Source organism: Vicugna pacos, chromosome 13 (genome assembly GCF_048564905.1).
Source record: "Vicugna pacos chromosome 13, VicPac4, whole genome shotgun sequence".
Taxonomy (NCBI): Eukaryota; Metazoa; Chordata; class Mammalia; order Artiodactyla; family Camelidae; genus Vicugna; species Vicugna pacos.
The window spans coordinates 31,272,280-31,293,600 of NC_132999.1; the positions used below are offsets into that span (position 1 = coordinate 31,272,280).

The following is a 21,321-nucleotide window of genomic DNA, read 5'->3' on the forward strand; positions in this document are numbered from 1 at the left end:
TCAAGTCTTGGTTAGGAGGGTCTTCTTCACCTTTAAGTGAAACCAAGCTGCTTGGCCTGGCACTCGAGGCCCCTGCAAAGGTGAAACCAAGCTGCTTGACCTGGCACTCGAGGCCCCTGCCCACCTCCCATCCTCATCTTTTCATCGTCTCCCCATTCAAACTTAGGCCATCATGTTCTATGTGCTGTTCCCCACTCACTATGTTTATATATTTTCACAGCTTTGCATGTGCTGGTCCCTCTGCCTGGAACAGCCTCCCTGCCTCAGCTTCTCCCTTGGCTCTGTTCTGATGGTCTTTGCAGGCTTGGGCTCACAGGCCTTCTTAATGAGCTGGTCATCCCTAGCACCTTATCTGCCCTCTGAATTGGAGGTCTCACAGCTTGTGGTCCCCTCCCTCTACTCAGCCCTCACCTCATTCTTCTGTAATGACGTGAGCCCCTCACTTAGTACAGTGGATGGTAAATGTCTTTTAAATAATAAAGAACACCTCTGCCAGCTCCCTCATAGTCTGGATATATTAGATCAAAGGGATGAAATTTAACCAGTGCCTCCCAAATAAGGAGCTAGCATATAATATCTTACCTTTATGGTTTTGGTCTGGAGTCTGAGTCCATTTAAAGTGTTGATGGCTTTCTCTGCATCCTTTGGATCAATATAGTTAACGAATCCATACCCTAAACTCTGTCCTGTGGAAACATTTTTTAAAAAGAAGAGAAAGAGAGCTCAGTATCTTTATAGAGGCAACACTTTTCACTGCAATGAGTCAAAACCCTCCTCTAGTTTACAGTTCCTTTTACACCAGGGTTTACCCCCAAGTGGAGAAGTTTCTAGTTCTTCCATATCTCACTCTGGCCAGCCATTAAACTCACAGGAGCTACCCCAGCTGGGAATAATAAGTCTCTGCACCTCCTCACCACCTATACACAAGTGTCCACTTCATTGAGAAAGGGCAGGGCAGGGTAGCGGAAAGAGAGCAGGTGTGGTTTGTTAGAAGAGATTTAGCTGGAGTCCTGGGGCTTTTCCTATCAGCTGTGTGATTTGCAGAGAAATCATTTAATCTCCTATTTTTCGCCCATATTTCTTCTCTGGAGATAACAGGACTTGCCACAGACAGGTGAGAGGGTTAATGAGATACTGTATATGAAACGCATACCTAGAGCACCAGTAGCTGCTCAACAAAAGACAGCTATGCTGTGCGCAGTCCTGTAAAGCTGGGGCAAGCACTGGACGTGGTAGCTGGTCTGCTGCCTCAGGCATGCCAGCCACACCCACGCTCACCCACACTCAGGAATGGAGCAGGCGCGGAGCAGCAAAGACTGGAGACATTTATAGCAAAGGCGTGGCCAGAATTTAAAGCAGTTGCTACAAATCATTCATTACCCTCATCATCTCCCCCAGTCCAAGAACAATAAAGAAGCGGGGGTTCTACTGGAAAGAACTGGGGAGCTCCTAACACAAAGAGGAGAGTGCTAAGGCATTCTGCAATGAGGATGGAGCTACTTAAGGTGGAGATGGCAACAATTTGTCTGAAAAGAGAGGTAGCAAGTCACAGGGCTCCCCTCTAAGTGAAATAAAAATAATGTGCTTGCGATCGTGCCACTGATTATAAATAGTCCATCAGCTCTGCCGTGTGTCATCAGCCAGAAATATCATTAGGAAACTTTACATTTTCTGACATACCCTTTAAGAAACACAGAGCTTAGGGTGGCTGCAAAACCAGCTTGAACTTCCCAGGCAATGTTATTGATTTGTGGGAGGCAGGAGCGCCAAAGGGGAGGAAAATGACAGGACGTCACATGTCAGGAAAGACTGATTACATAAAGCTCTCTTTAGAGTACCAGGGCCAGTGCTGGGAGGCAATACAGCAAAAAGCCTGCCATGTCCTGGTGACAGGAGCCCATTTCAGCAGCCAAAGAAATCTTTCCAACAGCTTCTGTTTTGCTGGTAAATGTGTGTGTGTGTGTTGGTTGTAGGAGGGAACCTGGGAAAACAAGTTGGGTTCCGGATCAGAAAATGGGTGCCTGTGTTACCCTTGATAGGTGGGAGTAAAGAGAACCATGAAAAACTCAATTGCATTTTTGTCCCCAAAATGGAAAATCCCAAATGACAATACTTTAGGATACTTCTTTCTGTTTTGGAATAACAGGGTCAAAATAGGAAAGGCAGGGGCAAACTTTGCCAGATATGCCCTTCACCAGCCAGAATTAGCAACTAAAGAAGCAGGAGAGAGTGTTAAGTAGACTTAGCTACTGGGGCCCTTCTTTTTCCATTCCACTGTGTCACGTGTGGTGTGTGAGCAGTGTGTATGCAAGACACACACACACGCACACACACACACACACACACACACACACACACACACACGAGTAAGAGAGAGCGAGAGAGAGGTGCATGTAAATTACCAGGCCCTGCACACACACACACACACACACACACACACACACGTAAGAGAGAGCGAGAGAGAGGTGCATGTAAATTACCAGGCCCTGCAACATGTTGCAGAAAGTTTCTGCAAATCCAGAAATACCTGAGCCTAATTCATTGGTTTAAAAATATTGTTTATCCTAAATTCAGCTCCACCTCATCAAGCCTAACTAAATTCACCTAATTAAATCTATTTTCATCATGCAAATTTATCAGTCCTATTTACCTTGTATATAGGAGAAGACTTAAAAATTGCTGTTAAATATTCTTACCATTATTTCTTTTAAACAGTCATGCACCAAACTGAGGGGCTTTAAGGGGCATCTTTAAATCAGTAATCTCCATGATAAACCTTATGTATGAGTTCTAGGAAACAGGTCAACCAATCCAGCTAAATTTAACCTGCATAAAATTAAAATGAAATATGAAAAATCAGATAAAACACTCACCACTCAACTGCAAACAGTGGACCTAAAGCCAAATACTTCGTGATTCACTGTACTGCTGGAATATATGTGAAAGAATTTATCGTGCCTACCAGTAGTGCATGTTCCCTGACATATAATCTTTCTTTCTAATTATTCAAATACTTAACAGATATCTTAAATATACGTAATGGCTATGACTTTTATATTCTATATTTTATCTCTGTTTTGTCTTTGCTTCAGAAGGAAGGAAAACACTCAGGTCATAGGAAGGTTCTGAAGGTCAAGTGAAGGAAGGACTCCTGCCCAAAAAGATGTGCCATATATACCCATCTGCCTGAATCAGTCCCAAACCATCACTTTAGTATTGGGTTAGCACAACTGTGTTATTGTCATCTGCTCTAGATTTAGAGAGAGATGCACTTGGGGGGCAGTTATTAAGTATTTCTTCATTTTTAATGGAGGTACTAGGGATTGAACCCAAGACCTTATGCATGCTAGGAAGACACTCTACCACTGACCTATACCCTCCTTTAGAGAGAGATGCATTTAACATCAAGAATGACGATGCTTTGGAGAAAACTAAAAACTAGATGAACATCGTTTCAGAAAGGAAGGGGAAAAAAAGAACGGAGGTTCTCCTTGATATAAAATAATGAACTGCCAACTTGAAAACAGAACACTTGTCTGAACAAGAGAAGGACAGAGGTGGAATTCAAAGGCTTGCCTATGAATTCAAAGATATGAGATAAACCGGCAGCACAATGAAACTACCTGTGGTTAGCCTCGTTCACAAATAAGCTTCTCCATGTGTTTCTTGGCATCCTAGAAGGAGGACAGCTAAGTCTCGTAAAAACATTCTGTGGGGCTGAAGATATTCTTTGAAGACTTTCTTTCAGATACTGTTTTAGTAGTAGGGGAGAATAAAGTGAGAAAAAAATTTATATTTAAACATTGGTGGCCATATATTGGTGGTAGGTTCTGGATTTGCAATTCTGTATTTAAACTGTACACAGAACAGAGAAAAATATGGATAACACATATTCATAGAGAATACCAACACCACTTCTGTGAGGATCAAGAGAGCGACTGTGCTGGGAAGGCCCAGGGGACTCAGTCTGAAGTCTTGAGCTACGTGTGTGTTTCTGCATCTCAGAAATAGACAGGGCCTTTTTCTTTTTCTTCTTCCTTTTTTTTCCCTCAGATAACTGAATCTTCCCCCTTTATCAGCAGTAGCAAGATTTGGCCACAGGTATGGTGTCAATACCTTCAGAACAGAAAATTAAAACAAAGTTTATTTTTGCTCCCGATTTATGAGCTTATTTTGATAGCAAGTTGAACAAATAAAAAATTAAATCATTGAAGTTATGTTTATTGAATCATCAATAAAGAATAAACAAAATCATGAAAGAACAGATCAAAATATAAAAATGAAGATTATCTCCAAAATTTAGAAACTATAGTGAGTGCCTGGCTCCTTGTTGCCCAAGTAATGTACAATCCTTCCATGTGAACAGTCCTTAATAATCCTGTCCAGGAGCTTGGGTGAGAGGCCCCAGTGACCATGGATGGGCAGGAAATGCATTCTTGGCAATTCGGGATGGAAACTTAAAATTAGAATGGAGTTTCCAAGGGAAAACTGTTATACATAATGGCTACATTTTTAAGGCACTTCAGTGTATTTTGGATTAAACAGATTCTTGTTTCTAACAAGCCTTTCTTAAATCTGAACCTGAATACTTCTATTTTCTTAAATCACGCACATGTGCACACGCACACACACACGTCCTCGTACTATGATGTGGCAATATCTCTCTTCTGTTACAATAATTTGTATACCTAACTTCTCCCCTTAGAAACCAAGCACTTCTCCCTACAAGCACTAGTTTAGAAAAGTCTACATCCCTGAACATAGTAGGTACTCAAAAAACATTTGATAAGTGAAAGAACGGATGCACAGATTTGTACTAATTCTCTATTCCAGGATGCATATGACCAGAATATGTGCTTATGTCTGGGGGGAGAAGAGGTAGACAGGGGTACCTGGGGAATTCATTTTGTGTTTGTGAGAAACAGAGGACAAGACCACAAGTTGACACCAGGGACTGGAAAACAGAATACAGACAAAAAATGTCCTGGGTGGATGCCCCTCTAGCACAGATCAGGTGAACAATAAAAACCATCCCTGCCCATCCTTCCAGAGGGATCTGAGTTCCCAAAGTGCTTTCCCACCCACTCTGTCACATTTAATTCTCACAACAACCTTGTGGGAGAGAGAATCATCATTTACAGATGTGGAACTGAAGCCCTGAGAGAGCAGTGATTTGCTCTGTTACAGAGCTGAAATTGAGTCTAGATCAGGAGTCGGCAAGCTGTTTTTTGTTTAGGGTGAGATAATAAAGAGTTTAGGACTGGAGGGACCTCCGGTCTGTCAGTACATCCCTGACGCTGTCGTCTGAAGGTGGTCATGTACGATATGTAAACTAATGAGTGTGGCTGAGATCCAATAAAACTTTATTTAGAAAAACAGGCCGTGGGTTCAATTTGGCCTTTAGGCCACAGTTTGCTGACCCCTTGGTTTAGATCTTTTGACTCCAAACCCAGTCCCTTTTTCTTTTCTTTTTTTTTTCTTTATTGCAGTATAGTCAGTTTACAATGTTGTGTCAATTTCTGCCAGTCCCTTTTGCCATAACTACGGTTACTCGATTTGAACTAGGATGTTATTGACAACTATTCTGAGGCCCTTAAGTTTTTTTGTCACCTGAGAAAAAGTAAATTACCTTCAACAGTTTGTGTTAAGCACTTTTATTGTATTAAGGAAGTGTCACCATCATAGCTGATTATAACCCTTCATCTTCTCAGTCATTCTGGATAGAAGTTGTTTTTCCTTGCCTTTAGGGTCCTGGGGTTTATGACGGCAGGACACCAAATGTGACATCCTCGTTGCTGACGGCAGCAGCAGAGAAGCTGTCCCATTGCAGGGCTGACTGGAAGGAACCTCAGCATTTCTGCACTGCCAACCTGCACACCTTGCTCTTTCTTTCTTCAAAAATTGTCATCTCCAGAAACCTAACAGCGACCCCCCTCCTCTGCAAAGCCCCCAAGGGGGCAGCCAGATGGGTAGCTGCTGTTGATGAAAACTTCTGAGTTGAGTAAGGAGTTTTTGTGGATGTTAGAACCCCTAGCTCAGGCTGAAATTCCATTCTCAAAGCACATGATAAAATCCCCAGTCACCTCAAGATCACCTGCATGGCAGTAATCCACATTCTGGGTTAACCGCAGCCAACTCCAAATCCCAGGACTCCCTCTCTGCCAGTCCTGAGATGACTTTCCCTGCTGTCAGCTGCCTTGAAACCTACCTGAACATACCCTAAAGAGGGTCAGAGAGCTCTGAGGCTGTTACTGCATATATGTCTGTGTGTAGGGCTCAAAATCGGACTTGTTGTATATCTGTGGTTAAGTCCTGGTTAAGCTTCACCAGCCTATTCTCTTATCTGGAAAAACAGGGATAATCCTTTATCCTCACGATCAAAAGATCACTATGAGGATTAACTGTATTAACATGTGGACGAACAGCAGCTCCGATTTATTCAGTGCCTACTTTGTGCCAGGTATTCTTCTAAGTGGCTTACTAAAATTACCTAATTTAATCCTATGCAAAATGGGTACCATCAGGCCCACTGTGAAGATAAGGAAAGTGAGATGAAGAAATGTTAAATAACCTGCCCCATGTCAACCAGGAAGGAGGCTGCGGGGCTGGGATCTGAGTGAACCCTGGGCTGTGTGACTTCCCAGCTCATGCCTTCTCCTCTGGCCTCTGTGCAAAGGTGCAGCAGAGTGCCTGGCATCAGGCAAGAACTCAAGGGGACGCACAGCCCTTCCGTTGGGGGCTCTTCCCCTTCTTCACACTGATGGGGATGCTTTGAGATTCTGGAGCATCCGCGTCCATGGCTCTGCCCCCTTCCATCCCACCTCTGTGGGTGTTTACACGTGTTGGGCAGTCTAAGTCTTGGCTTATCTCCTGCAGACTCAGTGTTAGCAGAGCCAACTAAGCAAAGGACTTATTTTCTTCTGGTAGTTCATACAATTCCCTCTAACTAAGGACAGTTTAAAGTCTTGTTACTCAGTCATCCTTGTACCAGCATGACTGGCATCACCTGGCGGACTGGTAAGAACTGCAGCTTCGGCTTCTTGCTGTGAGACCCTGGCTAAGTTACATGAACCTCCCTGCACCTTGGTTTTCAAGAAAACTACATATCTAACTCACAGTCACAGGGAAGGGAAGCTCTGATATGAGCTCTCAGAACTTCTTAATATATGCTAACTCTTTTCATCTCCCAATTTTTCATTCCTACTTTGCCCTTTCCTATTGCAGTAATCTCATCTGTAAAATGGACTTACTACCTTTTTCATGGAGGTACCAGGAGGATTAAAAGTGATAATGCATGTAAAGTGCCTGGCACGTGACAGGTGCTCAACAGATGCTGGTTCCTTTTCTTTCTTCTCCCATGTTCCATGAGATACTGCCTATGAGGATGCTGTCTCCTCAATGAGGCCCCAGCTTCCTCGAAGGTGGAGAGTGTTTCTAAAGCTTTTCTTCCACATTGGAGCACATAATATGCAACAGGCACACAAATTCCACATATAACTGATACATCTTAGATAATATGAGTGGGTCCCCAATGACCAAGGACTTGTTCCTGCCTTTGGGAGGCTTATTATGTAGAAGGGAAAGATAAATAAATACAAGGATTAATTATAGTCCAGCAAAAATAATAATATACTTGAGGTTTTTCTTTTAAAGTTACATACAGGAACAGAGAAGAGGTGAAGACTGATTCTCACTGAGCAGAGTAGGGAAGACTTCCAGGAAGAGTGGGTGTTTGAGTTGGGTTTTGAAGAAGGAACAGAATTTTGCTAGGATTGTCCTATTAAAGGGATGCAATTCCAACTTGAGGGTTGAATCTAAGCACTGTATTAATCTAGCCCACAGATATTTAGTGACTATCTATGATGTGCCAGGCATATGTTCACCGGGAACACAGAAGAGAACGAAAGACACTTGGTTTCTGCCATCAGAGAATTTATATTCTGACTGGGGATAAGGGAGTGAGAGAAAAAAATATCCATAAAATATAAAGTTTGCGAGATGACGGTGAGTTCTAGGAGAAAATAAATCAGAGAAGACAGAAAGGCAGTGTCAGGGGGCAGGGTGGCAATTTTTTAATAGGGTGGTCAGATGAGGCCTTGCTGCTAAAGAGACATGATAGCAGAGACCTGAAGGAGAGGAGGCAGCCAGTCCCCTCATCTGAGGGAAGGCCCTTCCAGACAGAGAGAGTCTCATGGGCAAAGGCCCTGAGGCAGAAGCATGCTTGGCATGTTGGAGCGATGGCACAAGTGAATGTGAGGGCAACGCACAATGCATTCGTCAATGGCTGAAAAGAGGAAAGGGGTATCCCTGGTTTCTCCAAGCTCATTCTTAGGTGCCGCTGAGTAAGATGCATGTGAAAACCACGCCAGCCCCTTTCCCTTGGCTGTGCAGATCAAGTGAACACACTCACTGAAACATTTCTTCAAAACCATCTCTTAACGTGTATCTCTGTTCCCCTCTGGACTGGAGGTAACTTGAGGCCAAGATGATATTTTATTCATCTCTATACTCCCAGGACCTACCAAAGGGTCTGTGACATTGTTGGATAGCTAGTAAATGTCTGCTGGGTGAATGAATGACTATCATCTATTCACATGCATATTTACATCCTCCTAACCACCCTAAATCTCCCAAAATCCAAATAAAAGGGATCAGGAAGAGCAGCAAAATCTTTTACCAGGGCCTCACCTGTGTCCAGGGGATGGTGGTAAGAGGTATGGAACCAGATCCTATGAAACACATCTGCCAGACCTGCAGGCTTTAGTCTGAAGGAGAGCAGACTCTAGAGGTCCTCAAAGCCCCTTCCAATATTTGAAGGGCTGTCATGGGAACACAGGGGTAGACCTGCTGTGTGGAGTCCCAAAGGAAGAATGGGGATCAGGCAGCAGAAGAAAGTGAGGGAGTAGGTTTTTGCCTTGATAAGAGGAAGAACTTTCTACTAATGATTTTATAAGAGTGTGTGGGCTGCCTTGTGATGTGGTAAGGACCCCACGACTAGAACTATGCAGACAGAGGCCAGATCGACATGTCATCAGGAGCTGATGCAGCAGTTAGCAAGGTCAACTCATAAGATCCTCTCTAATGCTAAGATTCAAAGGTTCTACATTGTATTTATGCTTACAATCGTTTTCAGTTTAGCCTGATTTCTAGTTGAGAAAATAAAAATATTAGAGGATATTTATTAAGTGTCTACTGTTGGCTAAGCAATTTACATATATCATTATCTAAATCAATCTTTACAATCTCTGAAGTAGGCATTTCTCTCCCTGTTTGGCAGAAGGGGAAACTGAGGTGCAGACAGGAGAAGTAACACACCGAGGTTACCTGGCTAGAAAACAGGAGCCAGACCGATCTGACTCCTGAGCCTGTGCACTTCCTGCGGCGCCCTGGTTTCTTGAATACGTGTCCATTTATGTGCCAGACACCTGCCCTGACACAGCACAGCGTGCCTGAGACTTTGAGAGGGCCTGGGTTTTCTAGTACAAAAGTCTTCATTCTTTTCATTTAATTCCAATATACACCCCAAAGTATCCTGTTCCCACCTTCTGAATTGGTTGCATCTGTCAAACTGGATCTGGTATGTCACAGAATGACAATCTTGGAAAGGACTTAGGTATCAATCATCTTCAGGTCTTTTCTACAGATTTGGAAACTGAGGACCAAGGAAGAAGCAAGCAGTTCATGGTCTGGTAAGAAAGTTAGAACTGTGAATAAACAATGATAGTAGAGTGTGGTTAAGTGCTATGACAGTGAGAAGGAGAAAGGGTTTTCTGGAGGGTACATCTGAACTGAAACTAATTTGAAAAGATTGATAGGAGACAACCAGGCAAAGGACAGAGAAGGGCATCCCAGGAGGAGGGGACAGCTTGAGCATCGACACTTGAGGAGAGAGGTCTGTTACTCAGTTTACAGCTATCATCTCCAGGAGGCCAAAAGCTGTTGATATCAACCAGAACTGTCAACATCGTTTCTGAGTTGAGTCTGTGCTCAGATGTACACATGAGATCTCCCCATACCTCTGGCACAGATTCAGGAATTATTTAGGCATCTGAAATTTTGACTCTCTGCTCTATGCCAACAGCAAACACTATTAAAAAAGACAGGACTCAGCCTTTCTTACTCTGAATTCCCAAAGTATTTAAAATTACATTGAACCAGTACTTGGTTATTTCCAGAGGCTACATTTTGGTTTTCTAAGTAGATGTAATTTCCCAGCGGTGAGAATTCATCATGTGGCATCAAGATGTTAACAAGCAAAAGCACTTGTGCCACAGTAGGCATTCAGTATAAGCTTGTCAAGCTTAGGGTATTCTCAATGGACCCGAAGTTCCTCAGGGCAGGAACATGGGTCTTTTAAATCTTGGTACTACCAATATCTGGCACATAGTAGGCTTTCAATAAATCTATGTCGTATAAATGAATGAATGAATTCAATAAGCACATGAACAGTAATGAAGGCAGTTACCATTTTCTGAGTGCTTACTATGTGTTAGTCACTGTACTGGGTACTTTATTTCTTTTTTACCAGCTTTATTGAGGTATAATTGACAAATAAGCTTGTTCGATATTTAAAGTGCCCATCACAATGATTTGATATATGTGTACATTGTAAAAGGATTCCTCTCGTTTAGTTAACCAACACGTTTATCTTTTTTTTTTTTTTTGGTGAGAACATTTAAATTCTACCTGACTGCTTTATTTTTATCAGCTCACCTACTCCCTAAAACAATCCTAACAAGGTAGGCATCTTCACTGCCATTTACAACTGTGAAGGCTGATGTCCAGAGGCCTCAGATCCTAAGACATAAACCCATCTGTCTCTAAAGCTCATACAGGCTTTCAGTAGAGTTTCCTGATTTCAGACACAATATAAACCAGACTGTTCAAGTGGATGTAAAATAATGCCTCTGTTACTGGGGTGAGGTACATGGAAATTCAGAGTATATATGATGATTTCCAGGAGTCCCCAAAGCAGGAAGGACCAATTACAAAGCTATACTATTTTATAAAGATAGCCAGCCAACCAATTCTCAAAGGAGTTTTTTATCTTTTTTTAAACTTACTCTTTCGGTTTGTCCTATAAAATAAGTTGCTCCAAATGACAGATCATCAAACATACATTTCAATAATAAACCTCAATAGGGAGCAGTCCCTCAGAGTGATCTGAGAGGCTGTCATCCCAGTCCGAGCCATTCTGCCCAATAAAACATAACTCTCAGCTTTTAGGCTGCACATTTATTTTAGTCAACAATTACGGTGACCACGATGAGGGACCCAGAGCAGACTTCTCCCCTTCGCCCGAACTCTATGAGGAACCGCAGCCTTGGTACCAGCAGAGGCCCTTTGTGCCCATCCGCCTCCTCGGGGAGTCCAGATGAATCTGGGAGACCATGAATCCACTGGCCTGGTAAAGCTACAGTATCTCCCACCTAGTGCTTTTTCTACATGTTCAAGTGGCCCCCAATCAGATGGCTGATTAGATTTTCAATTTCTTCTGGAGCAACTGCTACCTGGAACTAATGTGTAAGATGGTAACTTCAGTTTGAGCACAAAATTCCTGGAACACAACCCTGTTACATCACCACCAACCAATCAGAAGAAAGTCTGCACACAGTGGAAGATACAGAAGACTCTGTCCCCCTCCTCAAATGATTAAATGTGGTTAATATCCCCCTTTTCCCTTTAAAAACTTCCATGGACAAGTAGAATCTTCAGAGTTGGTTCTTAGACAAGAGACCACCTTCTCCCCAGGTCGCTGGCCTCCTGAATAAAACAATCTTTTCTTTACAAAAAAAAAAATTATAATAATAATAAACCTCAATAAATGAATAAACTAAACTAATCTGAACCCTATTTTTCTTCAGTCTGTTCAGGAAAGAAAAGTAATTCATAAGATAAAAAGCTAGTACCAAGTACTGACACTTAGAAAACAACCAAAAGGAAAAAAATTCTAGGTAGTGTACCAGGGACAATAGAAGCCTCAGTGACAACTGTCTCACCTTCAGCATTTATCACACGAAAAGAAGTGTTCAGACTGATGACCCTGGGGCAATAAAAGATTCTTAATCGAAGCAATATTAAATTAAATTATGTTCAGAATATTCTTACAGACAGGAAAGAACAGTCACATATTTAAGTATTTTTAACAAGGGTTAAAACAAAAAGGAGGAATCTGGCAAACTCCCAGCGAGCCAGAGACATGAACTGGAATTCTTAACTCCTGACTGGCTTACTCTCCCATGAAACAAAGGTCTGGATGTCAGACAGACAAGGCTTCCCTCCCGGGATGGATGTGAACCAACAGGTGATTCCACAAACACTGCTGATGTTGCTAGGGTTTAGCAACAAAGGAAGAGAGAGAAAAAGTGATCAGGTTAATAGGAACTGCATACACTGTAATCAGCCTTTGGGCAAAATGAGACTGTCTGTGGGTGAATGTCTGTTGGGTGGAAGGATGTGCTGTGTGCAGGCAGTAAGACAATGGCTTTCAAAACTCCCACCACACACTACTCCTAGAAGGGGCTCCTGATGCCATATTGGGATTATAATTAATTGACATAAGTTACGTGAGAGGAGTTGGCACAAAGGAGATGCTTTGTAAATATTAACTGAATATAAATCTACTAAAATTGCCTGTATTCAAAATAAAAGAAAATTCAGGGCTCTCAACAAAGGAGGTGAGATAAATAACTTTACTGTGCTGAGATCAGGCAGGATGTCATATATGAGTTGGAGAGGAAGGCTGTCTGAAAATCTTTGCCAATGTGTCTTTTTTGAACTAAGGGCCTGGGGTTCTCTGGCGTGGACTTACCACTCCCAGCTGTGTGGAAGTCCCTGGCCCCATCATCAAGTTCACTGATAGTAGAGTACCATCAGGGTGCTCACCCTGCGGTCTGAGAGCTCAGTTCGGTTCCAACAAAGGTTTAGAAAGAAAGAAATTCCCCAGATGCATGGAAAGGAAAAGAAAGAAGAAACAAAAGTCCATTTCCCCTTTCCATCATCATTCAGCTTACAAGTAAGAAGCAAAAGAAAGAAAGAAAAACCCAAGAACAAAAGAACTCACACAGAAATGGGTCTGCAGAGTGAAAATCGAGGAGGGATGCCATCTCCTTTTGTTATTATTATTTCTTTAAGCTAAGGGCTTCTCTGGGGATGGCTACACGAGGCAAGTGTGGCCAGCCTCACTACATGGAGTCAAACACCTGGGAGAGGAGAAAATGACGGAGGGTCTGGAATGTGTGAGACTCACAAATGTAAACACCGTCGAATGGCTCAGCTCTTTCGGGTGATGGAAAATGAAATGCCACCCTGACAATCGGGAAACCAAACAAACTCATACTTTAAATCATGCCCAGAACATGCTCAGTAATTTTCAACAAAAATGCCTAGTATATGATGGGACTATGCTGGTGCTAGAGGGATGGGTCCACACACTAGAGGGATGGCGCCACTTTCTGCTCTGCTTGGGAGTTGGTGAGACTTTCCTAGGAGACCAAAGCCTCCATGTGCCTGCCCACATGCAGCAGAGGACCACACCTCTTTCTTAATAAGGAAATGAGTTCATCATCAGTGGTAACTGTCCCAAATTGCCTTCTTCCCTTCTACCCTCAAACTTATCCCTAATGAAGCTCCATTCCTCCCTCCTGGCTTAGAATGTACAGTTCACAAAATGCTGGAGAAGAAAAGCTTCCCTGGGTAATGTTATGTATCACATCGTTCCTTTGAAGATGTATAACACATATTAGCACAGACTCGGAGAAGCAGTGATACAAAGAAACCCCTTTCTAACTTGGTTCATTTCAGTTTCCCAAACTCAGTTGGTCACAGAAAACTGGTTTTAAAAAAATATTATCACCTATTAAATATCTTTGGGAAAGACTTTGAGATGGGATTCCAAAATGAACATTACTCTTTAAAACAGGACTGCATACTGTCTCAAGATAAAATTACCCTAAGGTTGGGGGGGGTATGGGCCTCAACTCTGAGCTATGGTTCCTAAGATACCAGGGAGGGTAGCAGAAAACAAGGAGACCAAGACAGAATATTTCTCAGGTCTCTTCACTGCAATAGTCTATGATTCTGTTTCTCAGAAAACATCATTCAGACTTGTTTCTGGGATTATCTAGACAGGACAGAGATGCCCAGTGGGAAGAGGGTCAGACATCTGTGTACATGTTTTCATGGCAGTACACGTTGTACAAGTCTGCTTCTAGCTCACTGTGTGTCAGTAGTCAGCGTGCAGTGAGCTTAAGGAGTTTCACTAGGAGAACCAAAGATCCAGAGGGAAAACACAATTGTGTGTGGCTGTATGGACACACCCAAGCAGGAGTACACACTTACAGGTATGTATACAGGCACATATGTGGACACTATCTATTCTTAACTAACTAGGCATATGACCCTGGGAGGTAGTACAGTATTGTAGGTAAAAATAGAGGTTTTGGAGTCAAACAAACGTGGCTTCAACTTTGTTCTGCCACTTAAAGGCTGTGTGACCTAGGACAAGTTACTTAACCTTTCTGAGCCTGTTTCTTCACCTGTTAAATAGGGCAAACAATACCTACACCTCACAAAATTGCTGTGGAAATTATATATGTCAGGAATGTTCTGAGTTTTACATATACTGATACAATAATCCTGTGAATAACTCTATGTCACAAATGAGAAAACCGAGGCACAGAGTAAGAATTTGCCTGTTATACAGCTAGTGAGTGGTGAGGCTGGGATGCAAATGCAGGCAGTCTAGCTCTTAATCACTAGGCTATCCTGCCTCACATAATTCTGGATTATATTAGGTCCATGATCTTCCCCTGGAAGACACAGACACACGTACACAAATAAACACTCTACACTTTCTCTTCCTCTCTGGCTTTTAAAATCTGCTGTTTTTGTCATTAATTTATTACATGGTGCAGTTCAAGTGGGCAGCAGGCAGACACCAGCTTCCCAAACACAAGGATCCTATGTGGCTGCTCAAGGAACAGAAGAACAAATTTCAACCCTGAGAAATGTTAGTTTGCTCTGAACGATGACTCAGAGCCGCTATTTTCACAAACAGCCTGCTAATTAAACTTTCTTATGAACTCTGCTAACCAATTTTTCCAATGCATGGAGAAAAATCATTCATTATAGACCGGAATCCAAAATCTAATATTAAACCACAAGTAGGATCTGTGGCATTGTAATTTGATCAGCTGGAGCATTAATAACAGTTACACACTGATGTCTGAGAGAGGTAATCAGCTTTCGTTGAGATGTACGTAGATAACTGAACAAAACATCTGGAAGGCAGGCTAGAAAGCAAAGCAAGCTTATCACAGGGGTTTTAGTATTTACTTTACCCTCACAAATCCCCTGCTTAAAACGTCCTATCTTCCAGGTGAACACAGTAATATTCTGAATTGGTGTAGCACTTTAATGACTTCCTGACACTAAATTAGCAGCTCATCTGATGTCACAACACACAGTAAGGTGGAAAGAGCCAGTGTTATCCCCATTCTATGCACAGCAACCTGAGGCACAGAAGGGCTTGATCCACTGTGCGTCCCAGAGCTGAAGCTAGAATGAGACTTGGTGGATCTTTCTGTTTCATCACATTGCCACTCATAAAAGTGGCCTGATTTTCAAAACAATCTCAGAAACCATCCTGACATTTTCAAATACTGAACTAAACGCTTTCATTTACAATCCTCCAGAACCACTGAAACTGTTGTGCATTATTACTGTAGCTATTTCTGAGGCTTACTGGAATACATCCTACAGCCACGTTCACGACTCGGGGTAAAACAGCAGAATGTGGGGAACCCTCTCCGTGAAGGTCTCCTGTCCCAACTGGCAGCAGCATGTGGGCAGACAGGCACAAGTACACAAGTAGCTCGGCCACCTGCCAGCTGAGTGACCTCAGGTCAGTCATTTTAAACTCCATGAGCCTCGGTTTCCTTATCTAAAGAACGGGGCCACCATTACCTCTTGGGGGTGAGGTCAGGGTTAAATGAGATAAACATCAAGTGACTGGCATCCAGCAGTACTTAATAAATGTAAATTCCCAGCCATTAGCCTGCCTTCTCATATGCTGTCTCCTAAGTGTTCCTTGGAATTATGTAATTGAGGACCCAATCAGAAACAGATATCACCTTTCCTCCTCCTCTCCCTTTATCAGTCTGCTGGCCCAGTGGCAGAGCCTTTGGAGAGAAAAGGGAAGGAGTTATGAGAGAGAAGGGGCCCCTTCCATTTACAGGTTGCTTTAGTTTACAAGGGTCTTCATGTGCCACCTGGTATGAACTTGCAAGTATCATCCAATGAAGGTAGGGTAAGGATTTACCTTTTTACTATATATTGAGAAAATGGAAGTCCAAGGAAAAAAAGTGACTTATACAAGGCCACACTCACGTCTATTAAGTGTGTGTGTAGGGGCTGTGGTGCAAGACTTTGATTAACATCTGGCTCACTTCTGGTTAGCACAACACACTGCATTGTGTTTCTGACCAGGAAGTATGGGGGGGGTGTCATGTGTGTGCTGGGGGGAGTACAGAGCTCTTGGGCAGGGCTCACTTCTTTTGTACTTCAAGGTGGTCTGTCTCATTGGGAAGGCTCCACTGACTGGTGAGGGCACTGGGAAGAGAAAAGGCAGCCGAGGACTTGTTGCAGTTTCCAGGGACAGGATCAGGAAATGAGAGTGACATTTGTTTTTCCTGTTTGCTGTCCAGCTCAGGGTCCTGGGCAACGGGGAACCTGCCAGAACTCAGAACGGGAACCCTCACCAGAGAGATGGAAGCCATATGCCCAACCATGGGGTGTGAGTGGGAGGGGGAAGCTGCAGACACTCAGAATCCACTGATACTCGGTTCAGGGCAGCAAGCAAGGAAACCCGCTTCAGGCACCCCCTCTGGCACAGTATCTACACCTGAAGTTAATGAAAACAGGGACTGCACTCAGGCAGCTTCTCTATGAGGCTTCCTGCCCCTGCCACAAGAAAACCAGACGATCGATCTAACATGCATTCAATTTGAGAAAAGGAAAACTCTCCGTATGTGATTTCAGGCTTCATATTCCATCTTACAGCATAGCTGGCAATAGGCTCCACAATCAGAAGCTCCAGTGAGTGTGTGGAAAGGGGGAGAGGGGCTGGGGTCCTGATCATCACTTGAGAATGGCATCAAGGCGTCACCATCCATATTTCCTTGCTGTGAAGAAAACTCAGACTAGGTGGCTAGGTACCAGTCAGACTAGTCACTTAGCCACATTTAATTAACACATTTTCTTTTTGGTCTCCTTTTACCATTCCACACCCATTTCCCTTCTATCTTGTTTTCTTTTCTTTTCTTTGCTTTGCTTTTTTCTAAATCTATAGCTATTTTAATTTTAGTTCTTTCCCATCGTATAAGCCAATTCAAATCCTTTTTGGATCAAATGGCATACAGATGAATAAGAAGTCAGAAAGAAGAGGCAGGATAGGAAACAAGCAAAGAAAAGAAAAAAGGGAGGAAGAAAGAGAGAGGAAAATAAGAAGCCAAGTGCTTCTTCTTTGGGCTGCACTGGCCTGCTCTGTAAAGTGAGTACAGACCTTGCCTATCTTGGCTACTCCAACAGGATCAGAGGAGGTCCTGAATATAAAAGCCTTTGAAAATAAACATAAAGGGCAAATATGAGGGATTATTAAATATACATTTTATGCTCATACTACCAATAAAATGATTTAAGATGTTTGTGATGAGAAATTCTATTAGTGGCCACAGGAGTTAGAGTAATTACCCTAATTAGCTGTATCCACTTGTGTAGATGGGGCCCTGTCTCACCAGACAGCCAACTGCAAAACAAGAGCCATGCAGAAAACCAAACTCATAAATCAGCAAGAAATTGAAGTCGGTGGAAAAAAGAGTCACTGAGAGAACACGGCCCTGACCTGAGCGAGAAAAACAACGATTCTCAAATCACAGGGGCCATGGGAAGTCTGCAAACTTTCTGTCCACCCCTTTCTGTGTTAGGCCAGGTTATTTATCAGCAACGTAGAAGAAGTCTGACAGGCTTGGGTTCAAATCTCAGCTCCACTACTTCCTAGCTGTGACCTTGGACAAATTACTTACCCTCTCTGAACTGATTTCATCAACACAAGGAAGCACTAACATTTCCCCCACCGGGTAGCCCTGGCTGTTCTATTCACAATCCCTTGAAGCTGTCTGTGAAGCTTGGCTCAGCTGCTTTCTCCGCATCTCCTACAATCTGCCGTTTAAGGCTCACTTCTATTTGATACTTGCTCTGAGAATCCCAGCCCTCAGCGATCTTCTCCTCCTTTGAACACCCACAGCTGATGCTTTCTTCACCTTCATTCAGCAGAGGCAGAGCGGTGAGGTAACAGAAAGACCAGAGGCTTTGCACTCCCCAGCTAGCTGATTCTAAACCTTGGCTTCCTCATCCTTAAAATGGGGATAATACCATGGATCATGTATGACTGAGACAAAGCTTCAATGAGGTAACATAGGTGACACGCCTAGCACTGTAGCTGACAGACAGTAAGCATCCCATCAAGCTTCCAGCTTCATTGTATTTTATGAATCAGGGTCAGGAAGGGTGGGTTTGGGCCTTAGTGAAAAAACAAAACAAAACACCTCATAAAAGAGCAAAGGTGGCATCACCTTCATGCGTCATAAGCAGGCTCTCAGCCGCGCCCAGACCTGCAGGGGGCCACAGGGCCCTGTAATTTTTCCCAGCTTCCCCCACTCATTGGCCCTGCTAGCAACAACATGTGGGCACCAACTATGTCTTCCCCTCTTTCACTCCCTCACAGACCCTGATACAGAATTTAAGGGAAGAGAGGAAAGGAAATAACATTCATTTGGTCTGAGAGAGCAACACTAAATAAATAGAGCTGGCTGATTGAAAACGTTTTACAAATGTAAAAGCCTTATACAAATATATGGTTTCCACCTGAATTTTATCTTCTTTCCAAACTAGAAATATCTTCTCCCATCAAAGCTCAATTTTGGGGCTGTAGGAAAAACAAAAAGGCAACTTAAAGATCTTTAGTTCTGACAAGGAATAAAGGCACATGACAGGATTCATCAGTTAAGAGCAGTAAGGGAGATGCGGAATGGGGGCAGGGTGGGGGCAGACTGAAAAAGGAAACCACCACTACCACAGCTCACAGAGGACAAGAAAAAAATGAATTTCCCATTAACACATTTCAGAAAAGCACTTTCCTCCTACCCTGAAGCTGATGAATTACATTTTTAGATAATGTGTGGAAATTTCAGCTTGACATTACCTTCCTGCTTAGTTCCTAGTCTCAATCAACCAGATCATTTTATAGAGAAGGGGGGAGCCAGTGAGTGAGTGTGTGTGGCGGGGAGTGTGTATGTGTTGAGGGAAGGAGGGGTGGCTGGGTGAACAGGGAATTGGTCTTACGAACCAAACAGTCAGCTAAAGCACAGAAATAGAAAATCCTTAAAATACCCAGGCCTGATTCACATCCTAGGTAAAAATCCTTTGAGACAGCTCTCCTGGGACGTGAGAATATTTTCCTATGGTTATCTGAGTTTGGAAGCAGGGCAGAAAAGTCTGATTTGGAAGGGAAGATGAAGGGAAAAATAGCCAGGGGGCAAAGGGAAAGCATACCTGGTCTATAATCCTGACTATTGCCGTCCTGGGAAAAAAAATGTGTCAAAAGAAGCAGAATGTACCTGTACGAACTCTAAGCCTCACAGCTCCACTCAATTGCCAAAGTGTCCTAATTAGAAAGGATGAGGGGTCTCCGATTGCCCTTGATGGGGGTGTAAGAGGCACAATGATTATATGGCTTACGGTTTCCACTTAATGTTCTAACGCTCTCCAAGTTCCCCTTAATAAGGCAGACTCCCTATTCTCCTGTTTGGTAAACCCCATTAGTCTGCCAAATCTTTTCCATACCTAAAAATTTTCCATTCACCCCCAACAATAATCAGCCGCCCTCCCCAAATCAACAACTCAAAATTCTTTTATTCTTCTTTGTGGAATATGTATAAAATGACTGCAGGGAGGTGATAAATAAAATAACAGATGCAAATTTGCCTGATTTTCCTCTGAATTCAGGAGGCGCATTGCACTGTACCAAGCACATTTTCAAAATCAGCAGCAAAATATGCTGATAAATGCGACTATTTCCTCTACCCTTCCCATCACTAACGAATATCCCTCTGATGTGCATGTAGAAAAGTTCATTTAGCTAATCAATATCTTGGGATTTTCTTGGATATGCATAATTGAGGCTGGGTTTTAACTATGCTTAAATTTAAGGCAGCATCCATTTCAACACAGTGCTTGCAAGATAAAGAAAAGGCGAACACAGTGAAGGTTACTTTGTGAAGAAAGAATCTGAGGGTAAAAACCACTCCACATCTATTTTTCCCTTGTTCAGGTAAGCAGTGGCCTGTTTAATTTTAAAATATTGTTATTTATTTATTTATTTATTTTAATGCACAGCATTCTATTTTCCAAAACAAAAGATTCTGAACTCTAATTATTAGAGTTTTGCCTGTACTAAAAGTTTTCATTCCCTAGGTTATATAAGCTGAGTTGGTTTGTAAAGGGGAGAAGCCAGTTTAGTATTTTTAGGGAAACTGCCAGAGAGAAACTACCATGGGATAACTCACAATTAGTCAGAGAGCCAAGAGTTCAAGTCCCAGCTCCTCTGCTTGGAAGCTAAGTCACCTTGAGCAAATGACTCAGTTGTTTCTAAGTCCAAATTCCTTCAACTGCAAAATGACTGTCTTGGGGATTATATGCAATGCCCTTTATTGACCTCAGCACAATGCTTAGCACACAGTAAGCACTCAATAAACACTGGCTATGATTATGAATCTCTAAGAAGTCCCAATTTACTATTTAAATGAGCAACTGTATTTAAAGCTTTTAATATAGTGCCCAGAATACACAGAAAGCACACAAAAACATACAAAAGCTGCTGCTATTATTTTTATTCATCTTTGCCGGGTGCTGTCAGAGATTATACCGATAAAGTTACCCTAGGGCTGAATTCACATTTCAGGAGTGAATTCAAAGCACTTTCATATTTTAGGATTTTTTTAGAGCCTCTTGAGGTTTATAAAGTTATCTCAGAAGCAAAACTTCACTAAATTCCCAGTGTCCCTATCAGTCCAGTTTCCTGTAAGTACATGCAGTAACTTAAAGCAACCCACAACCCTCACTCTCCTCTCCCTCTCAGCCCAAGACTGTATCCCTTGTAATGCCTCTTGGCCTAAATGCTCTAACAGACATTGCCCCCCTTCCCCCACTGCTGTAGTCCGTGCCCCACATCTCACCTCCTGAGAAGGACACACAGGATTATTA

General features: G+C 42.7%; 1 protein-coding gene across 3 annotated transcripts in view; it reads right to left on the minus strand.

Annotated features, from left to right (window-relative positions):
• The window catches only part of ELAVL4 (ELAV like RNA binding protein 4), a 142,524-nt gene that overhangs the window by 26,594 nt on the left and 94,609 nt on the right, over positions 1-21,321 (minus strand). For all 3 annotated transcript variants that reach the window (XM_072974478.1, XM_072974477.1, XM_006200460.4), the window contains exon 3: positions 583-686. In XM_072974478.1, the coding sequence (XP_072830579.1) occupies positions 583-686 (104 nt within the window). The remainder of the gene's footprint in view (positions 1-582; positions 687-21,321) is intronic.